The sequence below is a fragment of the Crocuta crocuta genome, unplaced genomic scaffold, assembly GCF_008692635.1.
Source record: "Crocuta crocuta isolate KB4526 unplaced genomic scaffold, BGI_CrCroc_1.0 scaffold124, whole genome shotgun sequence".
Classification (NCBI taxonomy): domain Eukaryota; kingdom Metazoa; phylum Chordata; class Mammalia; order Carnivora; family Hyaenidae; genus Crocuta; species Crocuta crocuta.
In genome coordinates this window covers 2975386-2987550 of record NW_027551573.1, presented here as the reverse complement: position 1 = coordinate 2987550, position 12165 = coordinate 2975386, and the positions used below count along the sequence as shown (strand labels likewise).

The following is a 12165-nucleotide window of genomic DNA, read 5'->3' as shown; positions in this document are numbered from 1 at the left end:
TTTTCCTATGACAACAGCTTTGTCACTCAGGCTCCTGTGAGGTTTTGTGACCTTGTTCCCTAGATCAGAGGCACCATACCCCTGGGAATGGTCCGCCCTGGTTGGGAGCATGTCTTCCATCCTGGAGATGTTGGGATGACACCCCACTCTTGCAGTCTTGTGCCCGGCTTACCAGTGGGAGCCTCACTGACCTGTTCGGCCGTCCTCACCCCAGCAGCTCCACCAGGACCACTCTGCCCCCAGGAGACCGTTGGCAATGTCTGGTTCTGACGAAGGTGGCAGTACTGGCATCTAGTAGGCAGAGGCCAGGGGTGCCGGCGAACACCGCACAGTGCACTGCCCTCCACAGCGAGGAAGCATCTGGCCCCAAATGTCAGTAGTGCTGAGACAGAAGCCCGGGTGACGTAGCAGAAGCCGGGGCCCCAAAAATGGCAGCTGCCAGTGGACAGTGGGCCACATTTGTTGGCCCAACTAAGGACATGAGTAAGGCCAGAGCATCTCCCATTTCTGCACACTTAGGCTGTCTGCCGGGTAAGTGCTAGGTCCTGTGAGCCCCAGGTGGTAGCGACCCAGACCCCAGGCCCGATGAGCCCCCAGGGACACATTGGTGGGCCGGGGTGTGAGCCCAGGGGTTTGGGTCCACAGCGCCTTGTGCACACTCAAAGCACTCCTCCAGTGGATCCGGGCCTTACCCCTAGACCGTTACAGTGGGGAAGCAGTGCTGCTTCCTTCTCCCCTTCCCTGCCCCTGCTGGACCCAAGTCCAGGGCCTTCCCACCCCCCAGGTGCCCTTGAGGGCATCAAATTGGTGTTCTCCACTTAATTGTCCATTTAATTATAACAGGAATTCGTTGCAAAAAAAAATGTGTAACAGTATAGAGAGATATAAAAATAATAGTAAATTCTCCCAAACCTGTCCCCCTCCAACTTTTTAAAAAAATTTTTTAATGTTTATTTTTGAGAGAGAGACAGAGACAGAGTGTGAGCAGGGGAGGGGCAGAGAGAGGGGGAGACACAGAATCTGAAGCAGGCTCCAGGCTCTGAGCGGGCTCTCAGCACAGAACCCGACACAGGGCTCAAACTCACGAACCATGAGATCATGACCTGAGTCGAAGTCGGACACTTAACTGACTGAGCCACCCGGGCGCCCCTTCCCCTGACCTTTTAACTATTTCCATTTCTTTGTCCCAGTGTCGTCCAGGCAAACCTGACCCTCCAACCTGCCTGTCTTCCAAGTCTCTTCCCCGCTTTCACCACCAGGTTTTTGCTAGTTAGGGCATTATTTGGGGATCTCCTGGTGGTTATTTTTATTACTTTAAATAAGCAGCTTGAGTCAGTGTTTGTCAACTCCCCAAGTCAGCCAAGGACATCAGCCTTCTTCTCTCTGCGTGTCTGTGGAACAGCGACAGGGCAAGAAAGGGCAGGGGACGCCCCAGGTTGGGAAGGGCCTAAATGCTTCCTGGTCAGGCTGTGGCTTTGCTCTTGTGCCTGTAGGAGCCAGGTCTCCTTTTCCAAAAGAATCCTGGGTGCCATGTATGAAAATAGTTAACAGTACATTTGTGGTGACAGAGAGGGAGGGGGCCCCACTGGGCCGTCTCAGGGCCCAATCCCAGGGGGACGGTGGGAGTGGCTCCCCAAGGCCCAGAGCCCGTCACTAGGTTCCCCAGCCGGTCACCTCATTCGTAGGTGAGGACACCAGGGCCGGTGCAGCCAGGCTCCTGGGCGGGCCCTCAGTGTCTCCCTGTGACACTGGGCAGGCTCTCCCCTTGCCCCTCCGAATGATCCTGAGATGGGCCCCAGAAGCCCAGAAACCTGAGCACGCGTCCGAGCAGGGGCTGTACAAGCCAGTTCCATGGTTTGGTTAGGGCTGTTTTTTCTCCTCTCTCTCTCTCCGGAGCCCACCCCTCAGGCTTTGCTCCTGCACCCCCACTGAGGCCGCTCAGGCTCTTGATGGCCTCCTGGAACCCCCTCCTTGAGTCCCCCACCCCACAGTGCCCACCCCCAGGGAGGCTTCCTCAGGCTTCCTCCCCAGCCACCTCCCCGCTTCCTGCCTGTGCCCTCGCTGGAGTCCTTGAACCTCTTCCAGTCTATGCAGCATGCCTGGGTGATCTCCAGCCTCGTTGCCCTGAATTCGTCACACACCCAGAGGACACTCCCATTTGTCACCAGCCCCGCCCCCTTCCTGAGTTCTGCCTACTTGGTGTCCGTTGGGACATCTCAGCACATCTCAAATTCATACATGCCGGCTGACTCCTGGCTCCCACCCACCCCAGACCTGCTCTGCCTCTGCGCTCCCTCCCACCAGGTGCAGCCCCCTTACACCACGAGGAGGTGGCTTTAATGGGCTCTGCGTCCCATGCCCCACCCACCCCCAGGCCTGTGCACAGCTGCCCCTCACCTGCGGGGCTTCAAGGACCTCCCGACAGGTGTCCCTACGCCTCCCTCCTGATCTGCTCTCCTCATGGCAGCAGAGCCACTAGTCCAAGGCTCTTCGACAGGAGCTTCCCGTCCTACTCAGAGTGAAAGCCCAAGTGCCTACAGTCACTTGACGGGCCTACCCGCTGTGCCCCACCCTTGCCTCCGTCTCCCCACTCCGGTCCCGCGGCCCTCACCACCCCTGTCCGGTGTCTGCATCCCAGGCTCTCCTCCACTGCAAGATGGCGTCTGCACTGCCGGCTCCCTGAGCCTGCACTCCAGGATGATCCTGCCTTCCCCAGCCACCCTCTGTCCGCCAGCGGCCCTCCACAGACCTCCCCCTTACCAGCTGCCTGAGTCTTTCCTCCCGACATGTTCTAGGTCTTACTTAGCTGCTCATTATCTCCCATGCGCGTGCGCACCAGGCTCCAGGAAGGCAGGGACCGTGCTGGTCCTGTTGCTGGTCTCCCCCCACCCAGGACAGCAGGTAGGGGGCATATACAGCAGGCCTCTCCCTTGGCCATCTCCCTGTGCGAGACTCGGCCAGCACGGAGGGACGGAGGGCCAGCTTTTCTATCTAAAGCAGGTTTTCCGGCTGGGATGGGGGCGTCTTGCAAGCCCTGGTGTCCAGATGGAGACAACAGAACGAGGGTCATTTCAAGACCAGCATGGGTCCTGAGCAGAGGCAGTGGAAGTGGGGGGAGGGCTGTGCCCAGAGGGCTTAGGAGAATTGGGAAGGGCCAGGAGGAGCTCCTCCAGGCTGAGCCCAGAGCCCAGACACCCCCAGGGGCCTGGCAAGGAGACGCCGAGGCCTCCAGAGCCTCCCATAGGCTCCTTCCACAGAGGAGAGCACGGTATCTGGGGTCAGGAACACCCAGGCTCAAATCCTAGCTGTGGTGTGACTTCAAGCTTACGCCTCCTATGCCTGGGCGCCCACCATTCAGTTTTGGTTCCTTAGGAAAAATCCTCACAAGGATTTGAGGCAGGCCTGGATTATTGGTTTACCAGTGGAAACCCTCACTGGTGAAGCCACCCCACCTTTCAGCCCCATGAACATCCTCAAGCCAAAGAGCTGCTCCCCATGCATCCAAGGGCTGGTGTTAATGGAGGACAGTTCTCCACAGGCAACCTGCCACCCCACATTGTCCTGTGTCCCTCAGACCCTGGGGGCTCCTCCCTTGTGGGCTGTGTGTGCTTCTCCCCCCACCAAGGGGTGGGTGACCCAGCCAACCCTGTGAGTCACTGAATGGCCCGTCAGATCTGGCCCACCTCCCACATTCCTGGTTTTCTGGCTCCCACCCCACTTTGGGTTCAGACCTAACCCATACATGCCCCCAAAGCCCTACGGGGTGCTCAGCTGGGATGGGTAAAATGCAAAGGCCTGGTCTGGTGGTGATAGGAAAAGAGAGCCCTGATGCCAAAGACGTGGGTCCACTGTGTGACCTCTGAGCCTCCCGTCCAAGGGCACCAATAGGAAGGTGGGTGGATGCCCTGGTAGACTGTAAGCAAGTGTGGAAAGGTGGGCAGATGCCCAGAGGGCCTTCTGGAAGCACTCTAGAATACTGTTAAGAGATAGACCAGGAGCTAGATGTCTGCCTTTGAGCCAGGGCACACAGCTGGGCCAGGTACTTAGCCCTGTTGACCCTTTGTTTTCTAATCTATAAAATGGTACATTTAACTCAGGAAAACTAAGGATGAAACATGGTCACACATATAAAGGGTCGAACGTAACTATCGGCCACTATGATTTTAAGATGAAGATAGATGACAAAACAGCATTAAAACAGTCTCATGTAAGAGTTTGACCTTCTCTAAATGCATCTGGAACTGCACACACAGCCCCTGACTCAGCGAGAGGCTCTTTGAGAATGTGAGGCCAGGACTTAAGCTTCTGCTGCTCCAATGGCACCCCCAACGTGGGCCCTGGATGAGGGGGTGCCGTCGCTTCCATGGCCGGCCCCCAGGGGGCGCTGGCCAGGGCTGGGCTGGCTTGTTCCAGGGCCCCTGTGTGTTGCCGTCCCCAGCTACCTGGACAGCCTGGATCGGATTGGGGCCGCCGACTACCAGCCCACCGAGCAGGATATCCTCCGAACCAGGGTCAAAACCACTGGCATCGTGGAAACCCACTTCACATTCAAGAACCTCCACTTCAGGTGAGGCCCGGGGAGCCTCCCAAACCCTGGCGAGGACACTGTGACAGATGGGAGCCACCAGCCTCTCCGCCTTGTCTTGTCTGGAACACCCAGTTATCGCCCCACCTTAGGGAGCTTTCCAGTTGGGACAGACAGTAGATATGAGAAAGGGCCTGTCTGTGTGTCCAAGTTCAGGGGCTGGGATGAACAGGGAAGCTTCCTGGAAGAGGTAGCGTTCTAGAGTGAGCCTCCAAGGAGCAGAGAGGATTTGAATAGACAAAGGATGATAGTCCTGTCCCTGGGTGACTTCTGAGGAGGACATAGCCCCTCAAAGGCCTCCTTATGAGGAGGGGGAGGGGATGAGGATGGATAAGCCCAAGAAAATCTGTGAGACCCCGAGGACCCAGATTATCTCAGAGCTAGAAGGGGCTTAGAGATTAGCTGACCCGCCGTCTCTGAGTACATGTGGGGAAACAGGCCTCAGAGCAAGCACAGAACAGAACTCAAGTCCAGGGCCTTCAGAGCACCATCAGAACAGGGGCCCCCTCGAGAGGCGTGTCTCCCCCCGCCCCAGGGTAATCGCCACACACTGAGGCCTAGGAGTCCCTGTCTTGCCCCCTTCTACCTTCCAGATGTGGTTTCTGGGTGTTGGTGGGACAGAAGAGAGGCCAGGAGGCGGAGAGGCAGGCAGTCATCTGATGGGGAGGGGTGGCACTTTGTGGACACATGTTGGTCAGACCCCAGCTCTACCGTGCCGGCTCTCACCAGGGCCAGGGGCACTTAACCCTGTGTGGCCTCCCTTTCCCTCTACACAACAGGTGACAGTCCCCGCTTGCTTGGTTTGGAGTTTGCCCAGACCGCAGACGTGAGCAGACACACTCGGAAGGCCAGGCACAGGGTGTGCATGCTGCCTGACAGGAGGACCCGCAGAGGCGTCTCCTGGGGGCAGCTGAGCCGTACCCCTCAGGACAGTTCTCGAGGTGCAGGGGCGGGTGTTCGAGCCCCCGCAGGCGAGCACAACCCAGTCACAGGACGGACGGCCGTGGCCTGCCCGTCAGCACCTGAAGTGGGGCTCCTCGGCAGGCTCGGGGCTCGACCGGGCCTCCCCTCACCTGCCTGGGCCCCACCGCCCACCACTCACAGACGGCTCCCATCTCCCTACTAGGCTGTTCGACGTCGGGGGCCAGCGATCTGAACGCAAGAAGTGGATCCACTGCTTCGAGGACGTCACAGCCATTATCTTCTGCGTCGCGCTCAGCGGCTATGACCAGGTGCTCCATGAAGACGAGACCACGGTGAGTGGCCCCAGGCCCATCCGGCCTGTGGAGGTTCTCAGGGGCCCAGCTGCGCTCTGCCCCGGGGGCCCCATGGGCGCTGGGGCAGGGCCAGCCGCTCCCTCTCCCGGGCAGACGCCCCTGCCGCCAATGCAGGGGAGGTGGCCGCAGCCGGCCCCAGCTCAGGAGCTGTGTACAGCTCGATGATAGACACCTCTGCGGCCTCTGTGACTCAGGCAGTTAGTGCCTCTTCAGTAAACACAGCAGAGTCACCGAGGCCATCGGCCAGAACAAAATTAAGCAAATCCTAAAAGAAATCAAGGTTGCAGTCAAGCAAGAATGTATGTAAGACAGAAATAGCAGCTCTTTGCCCCGACAGCCCTCCCTTTGGTGCTGCCAGGAGAGGTGTGGGGCAGGCAGCGGGAGGGCAGAGCCCGCGGCGCGCCGGTTAGCACCCCTCTGCCCTGGTTCCCGCCTGGGCTCCATGGGTCGCCCTCAGTCTGGGGCCTTGGAGGACACCAAGCTGGCTTCAAAGGGGGTCCTCACCTGCAGATGGAGAGAGGTGCTGCCTGATCTGGGCCTCTGCTCCTGGTTTGTTGCCACATTCAGGCACCCCCCGCCCCGCCTCGGTTACTATTATCTGTCACAGTGGGGTAACAATAGTACCTACGTTGGGGGCCGTTGGCGAGAGAATGAGAGTGCGCGCGTGAAATACTTGGAACCGTTTCTGGCACGGCAGCACTGAGCTGGTGGTTGTATTGTCACTGGTGACTGTCCCCAAAATGAGGGTGTCCCCCGAGCAGCGGGCCCGTCTGCAGAGCCTGCAAGGGAAGCCGGGTGTTGGCGTGGTGCACCCACAGGGTCCCCGGACACAAGCCCGCGGCACCTCGTGGGGGTCACGGGGTCCTTGGCGTGTGTCAGCTCCTTCTGTGGGCAGCGCGCACGGACCCTGGGCCCCGGAGCCTCTCAGAGTCGGCGATGAGCATTTGAGGCAGTTTGTCATCTCGGGTAGGGCCTTGAGCAAGGCTGTCTCCTCTCTGGGTGTGTTTCCCCCTAGTCCTGGTCTGCTGGTGCCACAGCGCAGATCCGATGGGCTACGGGCTGCGGGGAGGGATGGGCACAGCAGTGAGGCTTTCGCAGGCTGGGGCTGGAGCCGTTGGCGGGGTGGGTGATCCACATGTGGTGTGTCCACATCGCCCTTCCTCTTGGGGCCAGCTGCACCCCTTAATTGGGTTTCAGCAAAGCCCCCTAAGCCCTGGCTTGTCCAGAGGTGAGGTCCCTGGGGCCTTGGCCGTGAGCTCTTTCTGGTAACGTGGTCGTTCTCAGGAGCCTCGGCAGCTGTGGCGCCTCAAATCACTGGAGCTGGGCGGGGCAGGGGGGACACACACCCTGGGCTGTGCTTGGACCCGAACTCGCTGGCCGCCACGCCGCCCGGGGTCGGTTGGTAGCCGGCCCCACAGGGCGTCCCTGCTCAGGGACGGCCCTGGCACATCTCTTGCTGTTCCGCCGCCTGCCTCTGTGCTTCTGGAGCTGCCAGTCACCATCCGGTTGACCACCCACGTGGCCTGGGCTCCACTTGGCTTGTCCGTCCTTCCTCCAACGCCCGGGAGTAAGAAGCAGGGCTGTGCAGGGAACCTGATGCTAACCCAGCCACGGGTTTTAAAGAAAGGAGAGAGCTGGAGGGCAGAGGGGCCCCTGTCTCCTGCGGCCTGCCCTCTCAAGGCTGCCCGCAGCTCAAACCCAACTCCCGGGCTCCACAGCCATGGGGCTGGGACCTCTCATGCGTCGGGCAGAAGCAAAGGGTCCGAGAGCTACAGGGCCCCAAGCTCTTGGGCCTTTGGGGCCGGGCAGCCGCCAGGCTCTGTGCTCGGTAGCCCTCCCGGTCTGCCCACCTGGTTCAGCCCTGCTGCTGAGCGGAGCACACCCCCCGGGGAGCTCTCCCCATAGACCCCTGCACCTTCCTTCTCCTCTTGCCTTTACTGTCCCTCTCCCACTCTCCCTCCTCTTTCTTCCTGCCCCATTTCCCCTGCCCTTCTTCATAAGGGCTGAAGCCCAGGACCTTAGAGGAGCCAAGGCCAGGAATGGGCTTTCCCTGGGGCCGTTTGCTCCCCACAGCAGGCTGCCCCTACCTCCTGGGCAGAGCAGCAGCCCCTCCAGGAATGGGGTCCCCAACATGACAACAGCTCACAAGGCGGCTCATTGCCGGGGGCGGTGGGGGGCAGCAGGAACTATACCATCGCTATAGGACTAAGCAACATCTGTGTGTCCGGGACTTGGCAGCATCTGGCGGCCGGGGAGCCAGACAGGCGTGGTCCAGGGTCCGGCCCTGCCTCTGCCACGGGGCCAGCGTGGGCAGCCTCTCCACTTCCTTTTTCGTAAAGTGGCCACGGTGGCAGAGCAGCCTGGCGGGCAGCCGTGGGACCCACCGCACGCAGAGCCACAAGAACACCTGCACTCAGGACTCTGCACGCGGTAGATGGCCATCATCAGCACTCCGTCCAAGGTCATGGCTGAAGGACAAGCTGGAGACACGGATGCTCGGCCCCTGGGAGGCAAAAGCTAGGCTCTGCTGACCAGTCCTTGGTCCTCAGACTTCCTCTGGGATCAGCCTGCACGTCCCCCCCGGCTGGGGCAGAAGTTGGGACTGTCAGGACAGGTGTCTGGAGGCAGCTCCTGGAGGCTGGCCACCCGCCGGCCAGGCTGCCCTGTCCACTGCACCCCAGCACCCTGAGGGTCACATCCTGGCCTCCTACCTCAGGCCCGTGGCTCCAGCGGCCTTGGGCCTCAGCCTGCCACCATTTCTTCACTGTCACTACCATCACCACTGCCTGCAGGGCCTTAACTTGCCAAACCAAGGCCAAAACCATGAGCAGATTCTGAGAGAGCCTCCAAGCTGGGCAGGTATGAAGTGCCTCCCTCCAAGCGAAACCATCAGCTAAGAGTTGAAAGCACCAGGTTGTCAGGGCGCCGCTGGGTGACTTTGCTGTGAGTGCCTTCCCCGCCCACCCTCGCCTTCCATCTCCAGTCCCCGGGCACCGTGGCCGGCACCGTGGCCTAGGCCAGCCTGCTTAGAGGCCTCCGGATGGGCTGGTCTTGACCTCCTGGCCCCGAGACTGGTCGAACCAATATTTCAATTTTTCTCTCTTTCTTTCCTGTGTTCTTCTGGGTTTTTATCTTCCTTTCTGTTTTACTCTGTTTTGCTGGGTTTCTTCTTGGGGTTCTTCTGGCCGCTCTACTGAGAAACCAGCCCCAACAACGAGCTCCCCCAGAGCTGCCCCCGGCCCAGCCACCGCCCAGCCCACCAACCCCATCCCCCAACCGCGCCAAGGCCACAGCAAGATCACCCCCTAGACGCTGTCCCCCTGGTGGCTGCTTCCAACTCTGGATTAATTCGAGGATCTCTCAGACCTCGGTTAATGTTTCCCACCGGAATGTGTGCACCCTCCCACCCCCGCTGGTGAAACCGAATGAGACCCCGGTAGAGAAATCTGCATGGCCCGTGGTTCCGTGTAGACGTGTTGGATGGCGGTGCTGCCCCTGCGTGCATGGTGCATGTCCTGTCCTCGAGCCGGAGCCCCTCCAGGGCCTTCGCTGCCCCAGCCAAGGGCGGCCCTCCTGGGGGGGAGGGGACAGCATTCCTCACCCTGCCCGCCCTGCTCTGCCCCAGCCTGTCTGCGTGTGGAATGAAATAGGGACCGCGTCCCGTGTGTCCTGTGCGTCCCCCGTCTCTGTCCCTCAGTGGTGCGTTCAGCCACGCTGGTGGGCCTCTCCTTCGCTTGTTCCGCTATTGGTGGCCGCGGCGAGTCAGGGCCCCTGGCACCGCCAGCCCTCACTTGCCTCTCCGCTCTGTTGCAGAACCGCATGCACGAGTCCCTGAAGCTTTTCGACAGCATCTGTAACAACAAATGGTTCACAGACACGTCCATCATCTTGTTTCTTAACAAGAAGGACATATTTGAAGAGAAGATCAAGAAGTCCCCGCTAACCATCTGCTTCCCTGAATACACAGGTAGAGTCCCCGCACCCCGGCAGGGACAGCCCGCTTCTGGCCACGCTAGTGCCTGAGGAGCCCCCCACCCCCCGCCCTGCCAAGCCCGGTCCACCTCTCCTGTGCTCCGAGGACACCCCAGATCCTGGGAGGAAGAACTCAGCACAAAAGATGGGGCTCCCAGCCCCTGGAGTGTGCTGCAGTGAGGCAGGCCCGGCCGCTGGGCCGCCCGCGGGGCCTCCTGGGGGGAGGGGTGGGAAACAGGGCCTACAGTCCTGGCTCCGCTGCCTCTTGGAGGCGCCGCTCGGTCATCTGTAAACACAGATTGTTGGTGAGGTAGCAACAGCGGGATGATGAGAGGGTTGAAAGCCGGGGCTTTTCCCATCAGGCAGCCTGAGGCTCATGCCCAGCCCTGCCACTCATAGCAGGTTAGATAACTTCTGGGAGCTTCCACATGCCCGTCTGTGAGATGGGGATAATCACTGTGATTGTGCCCCCCTCCCTCCAGACTTGCCACGTGGACAGAGTGAGGTAATGAGCATGGAGAGCTTAGCGTGGACATAGTAAGTGCTCACTGAACATCACAATGGTGATGATAACCGACAGGCGCCGTAAGAGCACCTCCCAGGGGGCAGTTAGAAGACGCAAATGGCCCGTTGGCTGTGACGGAGTCCTGCAAGCAGCAGAGAGCCTGGCCTCCCGGCAGAGGGGCCAAGGCTGTCAGAGCCACCTGCTAGCGTTGCCGTGGCTCAGCTAACTGGGGCGTACGAGCAGCCGGGGAAGACAGCGTGACCAGGGCCCCAGCAAAGTTGGCCAGCACGGCCCAAGTGCCCACTGGCTCTTCCAGATGGCCAGGGCCTGACCAGGGGGGTGAGTGGATGGAGAAGTGGGCTTTCTGGCCTGACCAGCCCCCGGCCTGGAAAGCACAGGGCAAGGGCAGGGTCCCACCAAGGCAGATGTGTCAGGGGAACCCCCACCTCCCTGAGAGCAGATGTGGGGGTCATGACTTGGGGCTGGGCAAGCAGCACTGTCTCTCCCTTCCTCGAGGCCAGGCCCCCAGTGGCATGCACCCAAAGATGGGCAACGCCCTCATGCCCACCAGTCAGCCTTCTCTTAGCCCTAAGTTGGGGGTCTGTGGATCCTGCCCTAGGTGACCTGGGCTGTGGTCTGTGGTAAAGCGGAAGCAGGCGGGATGGGTCCGTCCCCGAGGCTGGTCTGGGGCTGAGGAGGCCTGAGTTACTATCTTTAGGTCCCAGGGACGCTCTCCCTCACCTCCAGCCCAGACTGCAGAAGGGGCTGTGGTCCGGTAGACCCTCAAGGCCAGGCCCACGTGCCCATGTGCCTGAGGGGCTGGGGCCTCCTTCTAGGTCAGTCCAGTCCATACAGCAGCCACCCTAGCCTAGCACCGTGGCTCCAAGATCCAGCCCCACTGCCTACCTGCCCTCAGTCGGCCGCGGCCGCCCTACCCTGCCTGGGCCCAGACTCCCGGAGCCTGTGGGGGCCTCAGTGCAAAGCGGGGAGCCCCATTCTGTTTCTCCCCAGACAGCAGCCGCTCTCCCGGGCTCACCTGGGAAGAGCAGTGTGGCAGTCCCCGGGAAGGTGGCAGCGTCAGGCACTTGTGAGTCCCAGGTGGTGACTGTGATAAAGGGGAAGGGTGAGGAGGAAGAGGGAGGAGGCCCAGGTAGCTCACTGGCGTCCAGCAGCGGCCATAGGAGGTGACCTGGGGAGGACCTTGGGCCCACCTGCTCTGGGCAGGACCCACGGCACAAAAGAACATTTGCATCAGGAGTCAGTGGGTGCAGATTTAGAAGGAAAACAGGAGTTTCATTAAACAGGACTGACCCTTAATATGGACGAGGCACAGTGGGATTTGATCTTCTGCTTCGTTATTTTCAAACTGGAGGTGGATCACCAGCTTGATTTCGTGGCCCCCTGGTGACCTAGCTGAGCTGTCAGCCTCCCCCAGTCAGGTTTTGCCCTCAGGCTTTGTCACCAGGAGGCCCTGGGCCTCAGGGACACCCTGGTGGTGGCCTCGCCTCACCAGCCCCACACCTGCTCTCTCCTGCAGGCCCCAGTGCCTTCACGGAGGCCGTGGCTTACATCCAGGCCCAGTACGAGAGCAAGAACAAGTCCGCCCACAAGGAGATCTACACCCACGTCACCTGCGCCACCGACACCAACAACATCCAGTTTGTCTTTGACGCCGTGACGGACGTCATCATCGCCAAAAACCTGCGGGGCTGCGGCCTCTACTGAGCCCTAGCCTCGCCGACCAGCCGCCCGCCTCCCTGCCTGGACTGCCGCCCTGCCCCTCCCCCAGGACCAGAGCTCCTTCCCCTCACAGACCACTCTCTGCC

The 12165-nt window shown here is 60.6% G+C and overlaps 1 protein-coding gene across 2 annotated transcripts in view; it reads left to right on the top strand.

The window, feature by feature from the left end:
* Window positions 1-12165, top strand: part of GNAO1 (G protein subunit alpha o1) — a 166572-nt gene that overhangs the window by 143181 nt on the left and 11226 nt on the right. The window contains exons 5-8 of one of the 2 annotated variants that reach the window (XM_077751325.1): window positions 4439-4567; window positions 5712-5841; window positions 9676-9829; window positions 11877-12158. In XM_077751325.1, the coding sequence (XP_077607451.1) occupies window positions 4439-4567; window positions 5712-5841; window positions 9676-9829; window positions 11877-12064 (601 nt within the window). In that variant the 3' untranslated portion in view covers window positions 12065-12158. Of the gene's footprint in view, window positions 1-4438; window positions 4568-5711; window positions 5842-9675; window positions 9830-11876; window positions 12159-12165 lie in introns of those variants that run through there. The other variant, XM_077751324.1, reaches the window with a different exon arrangement.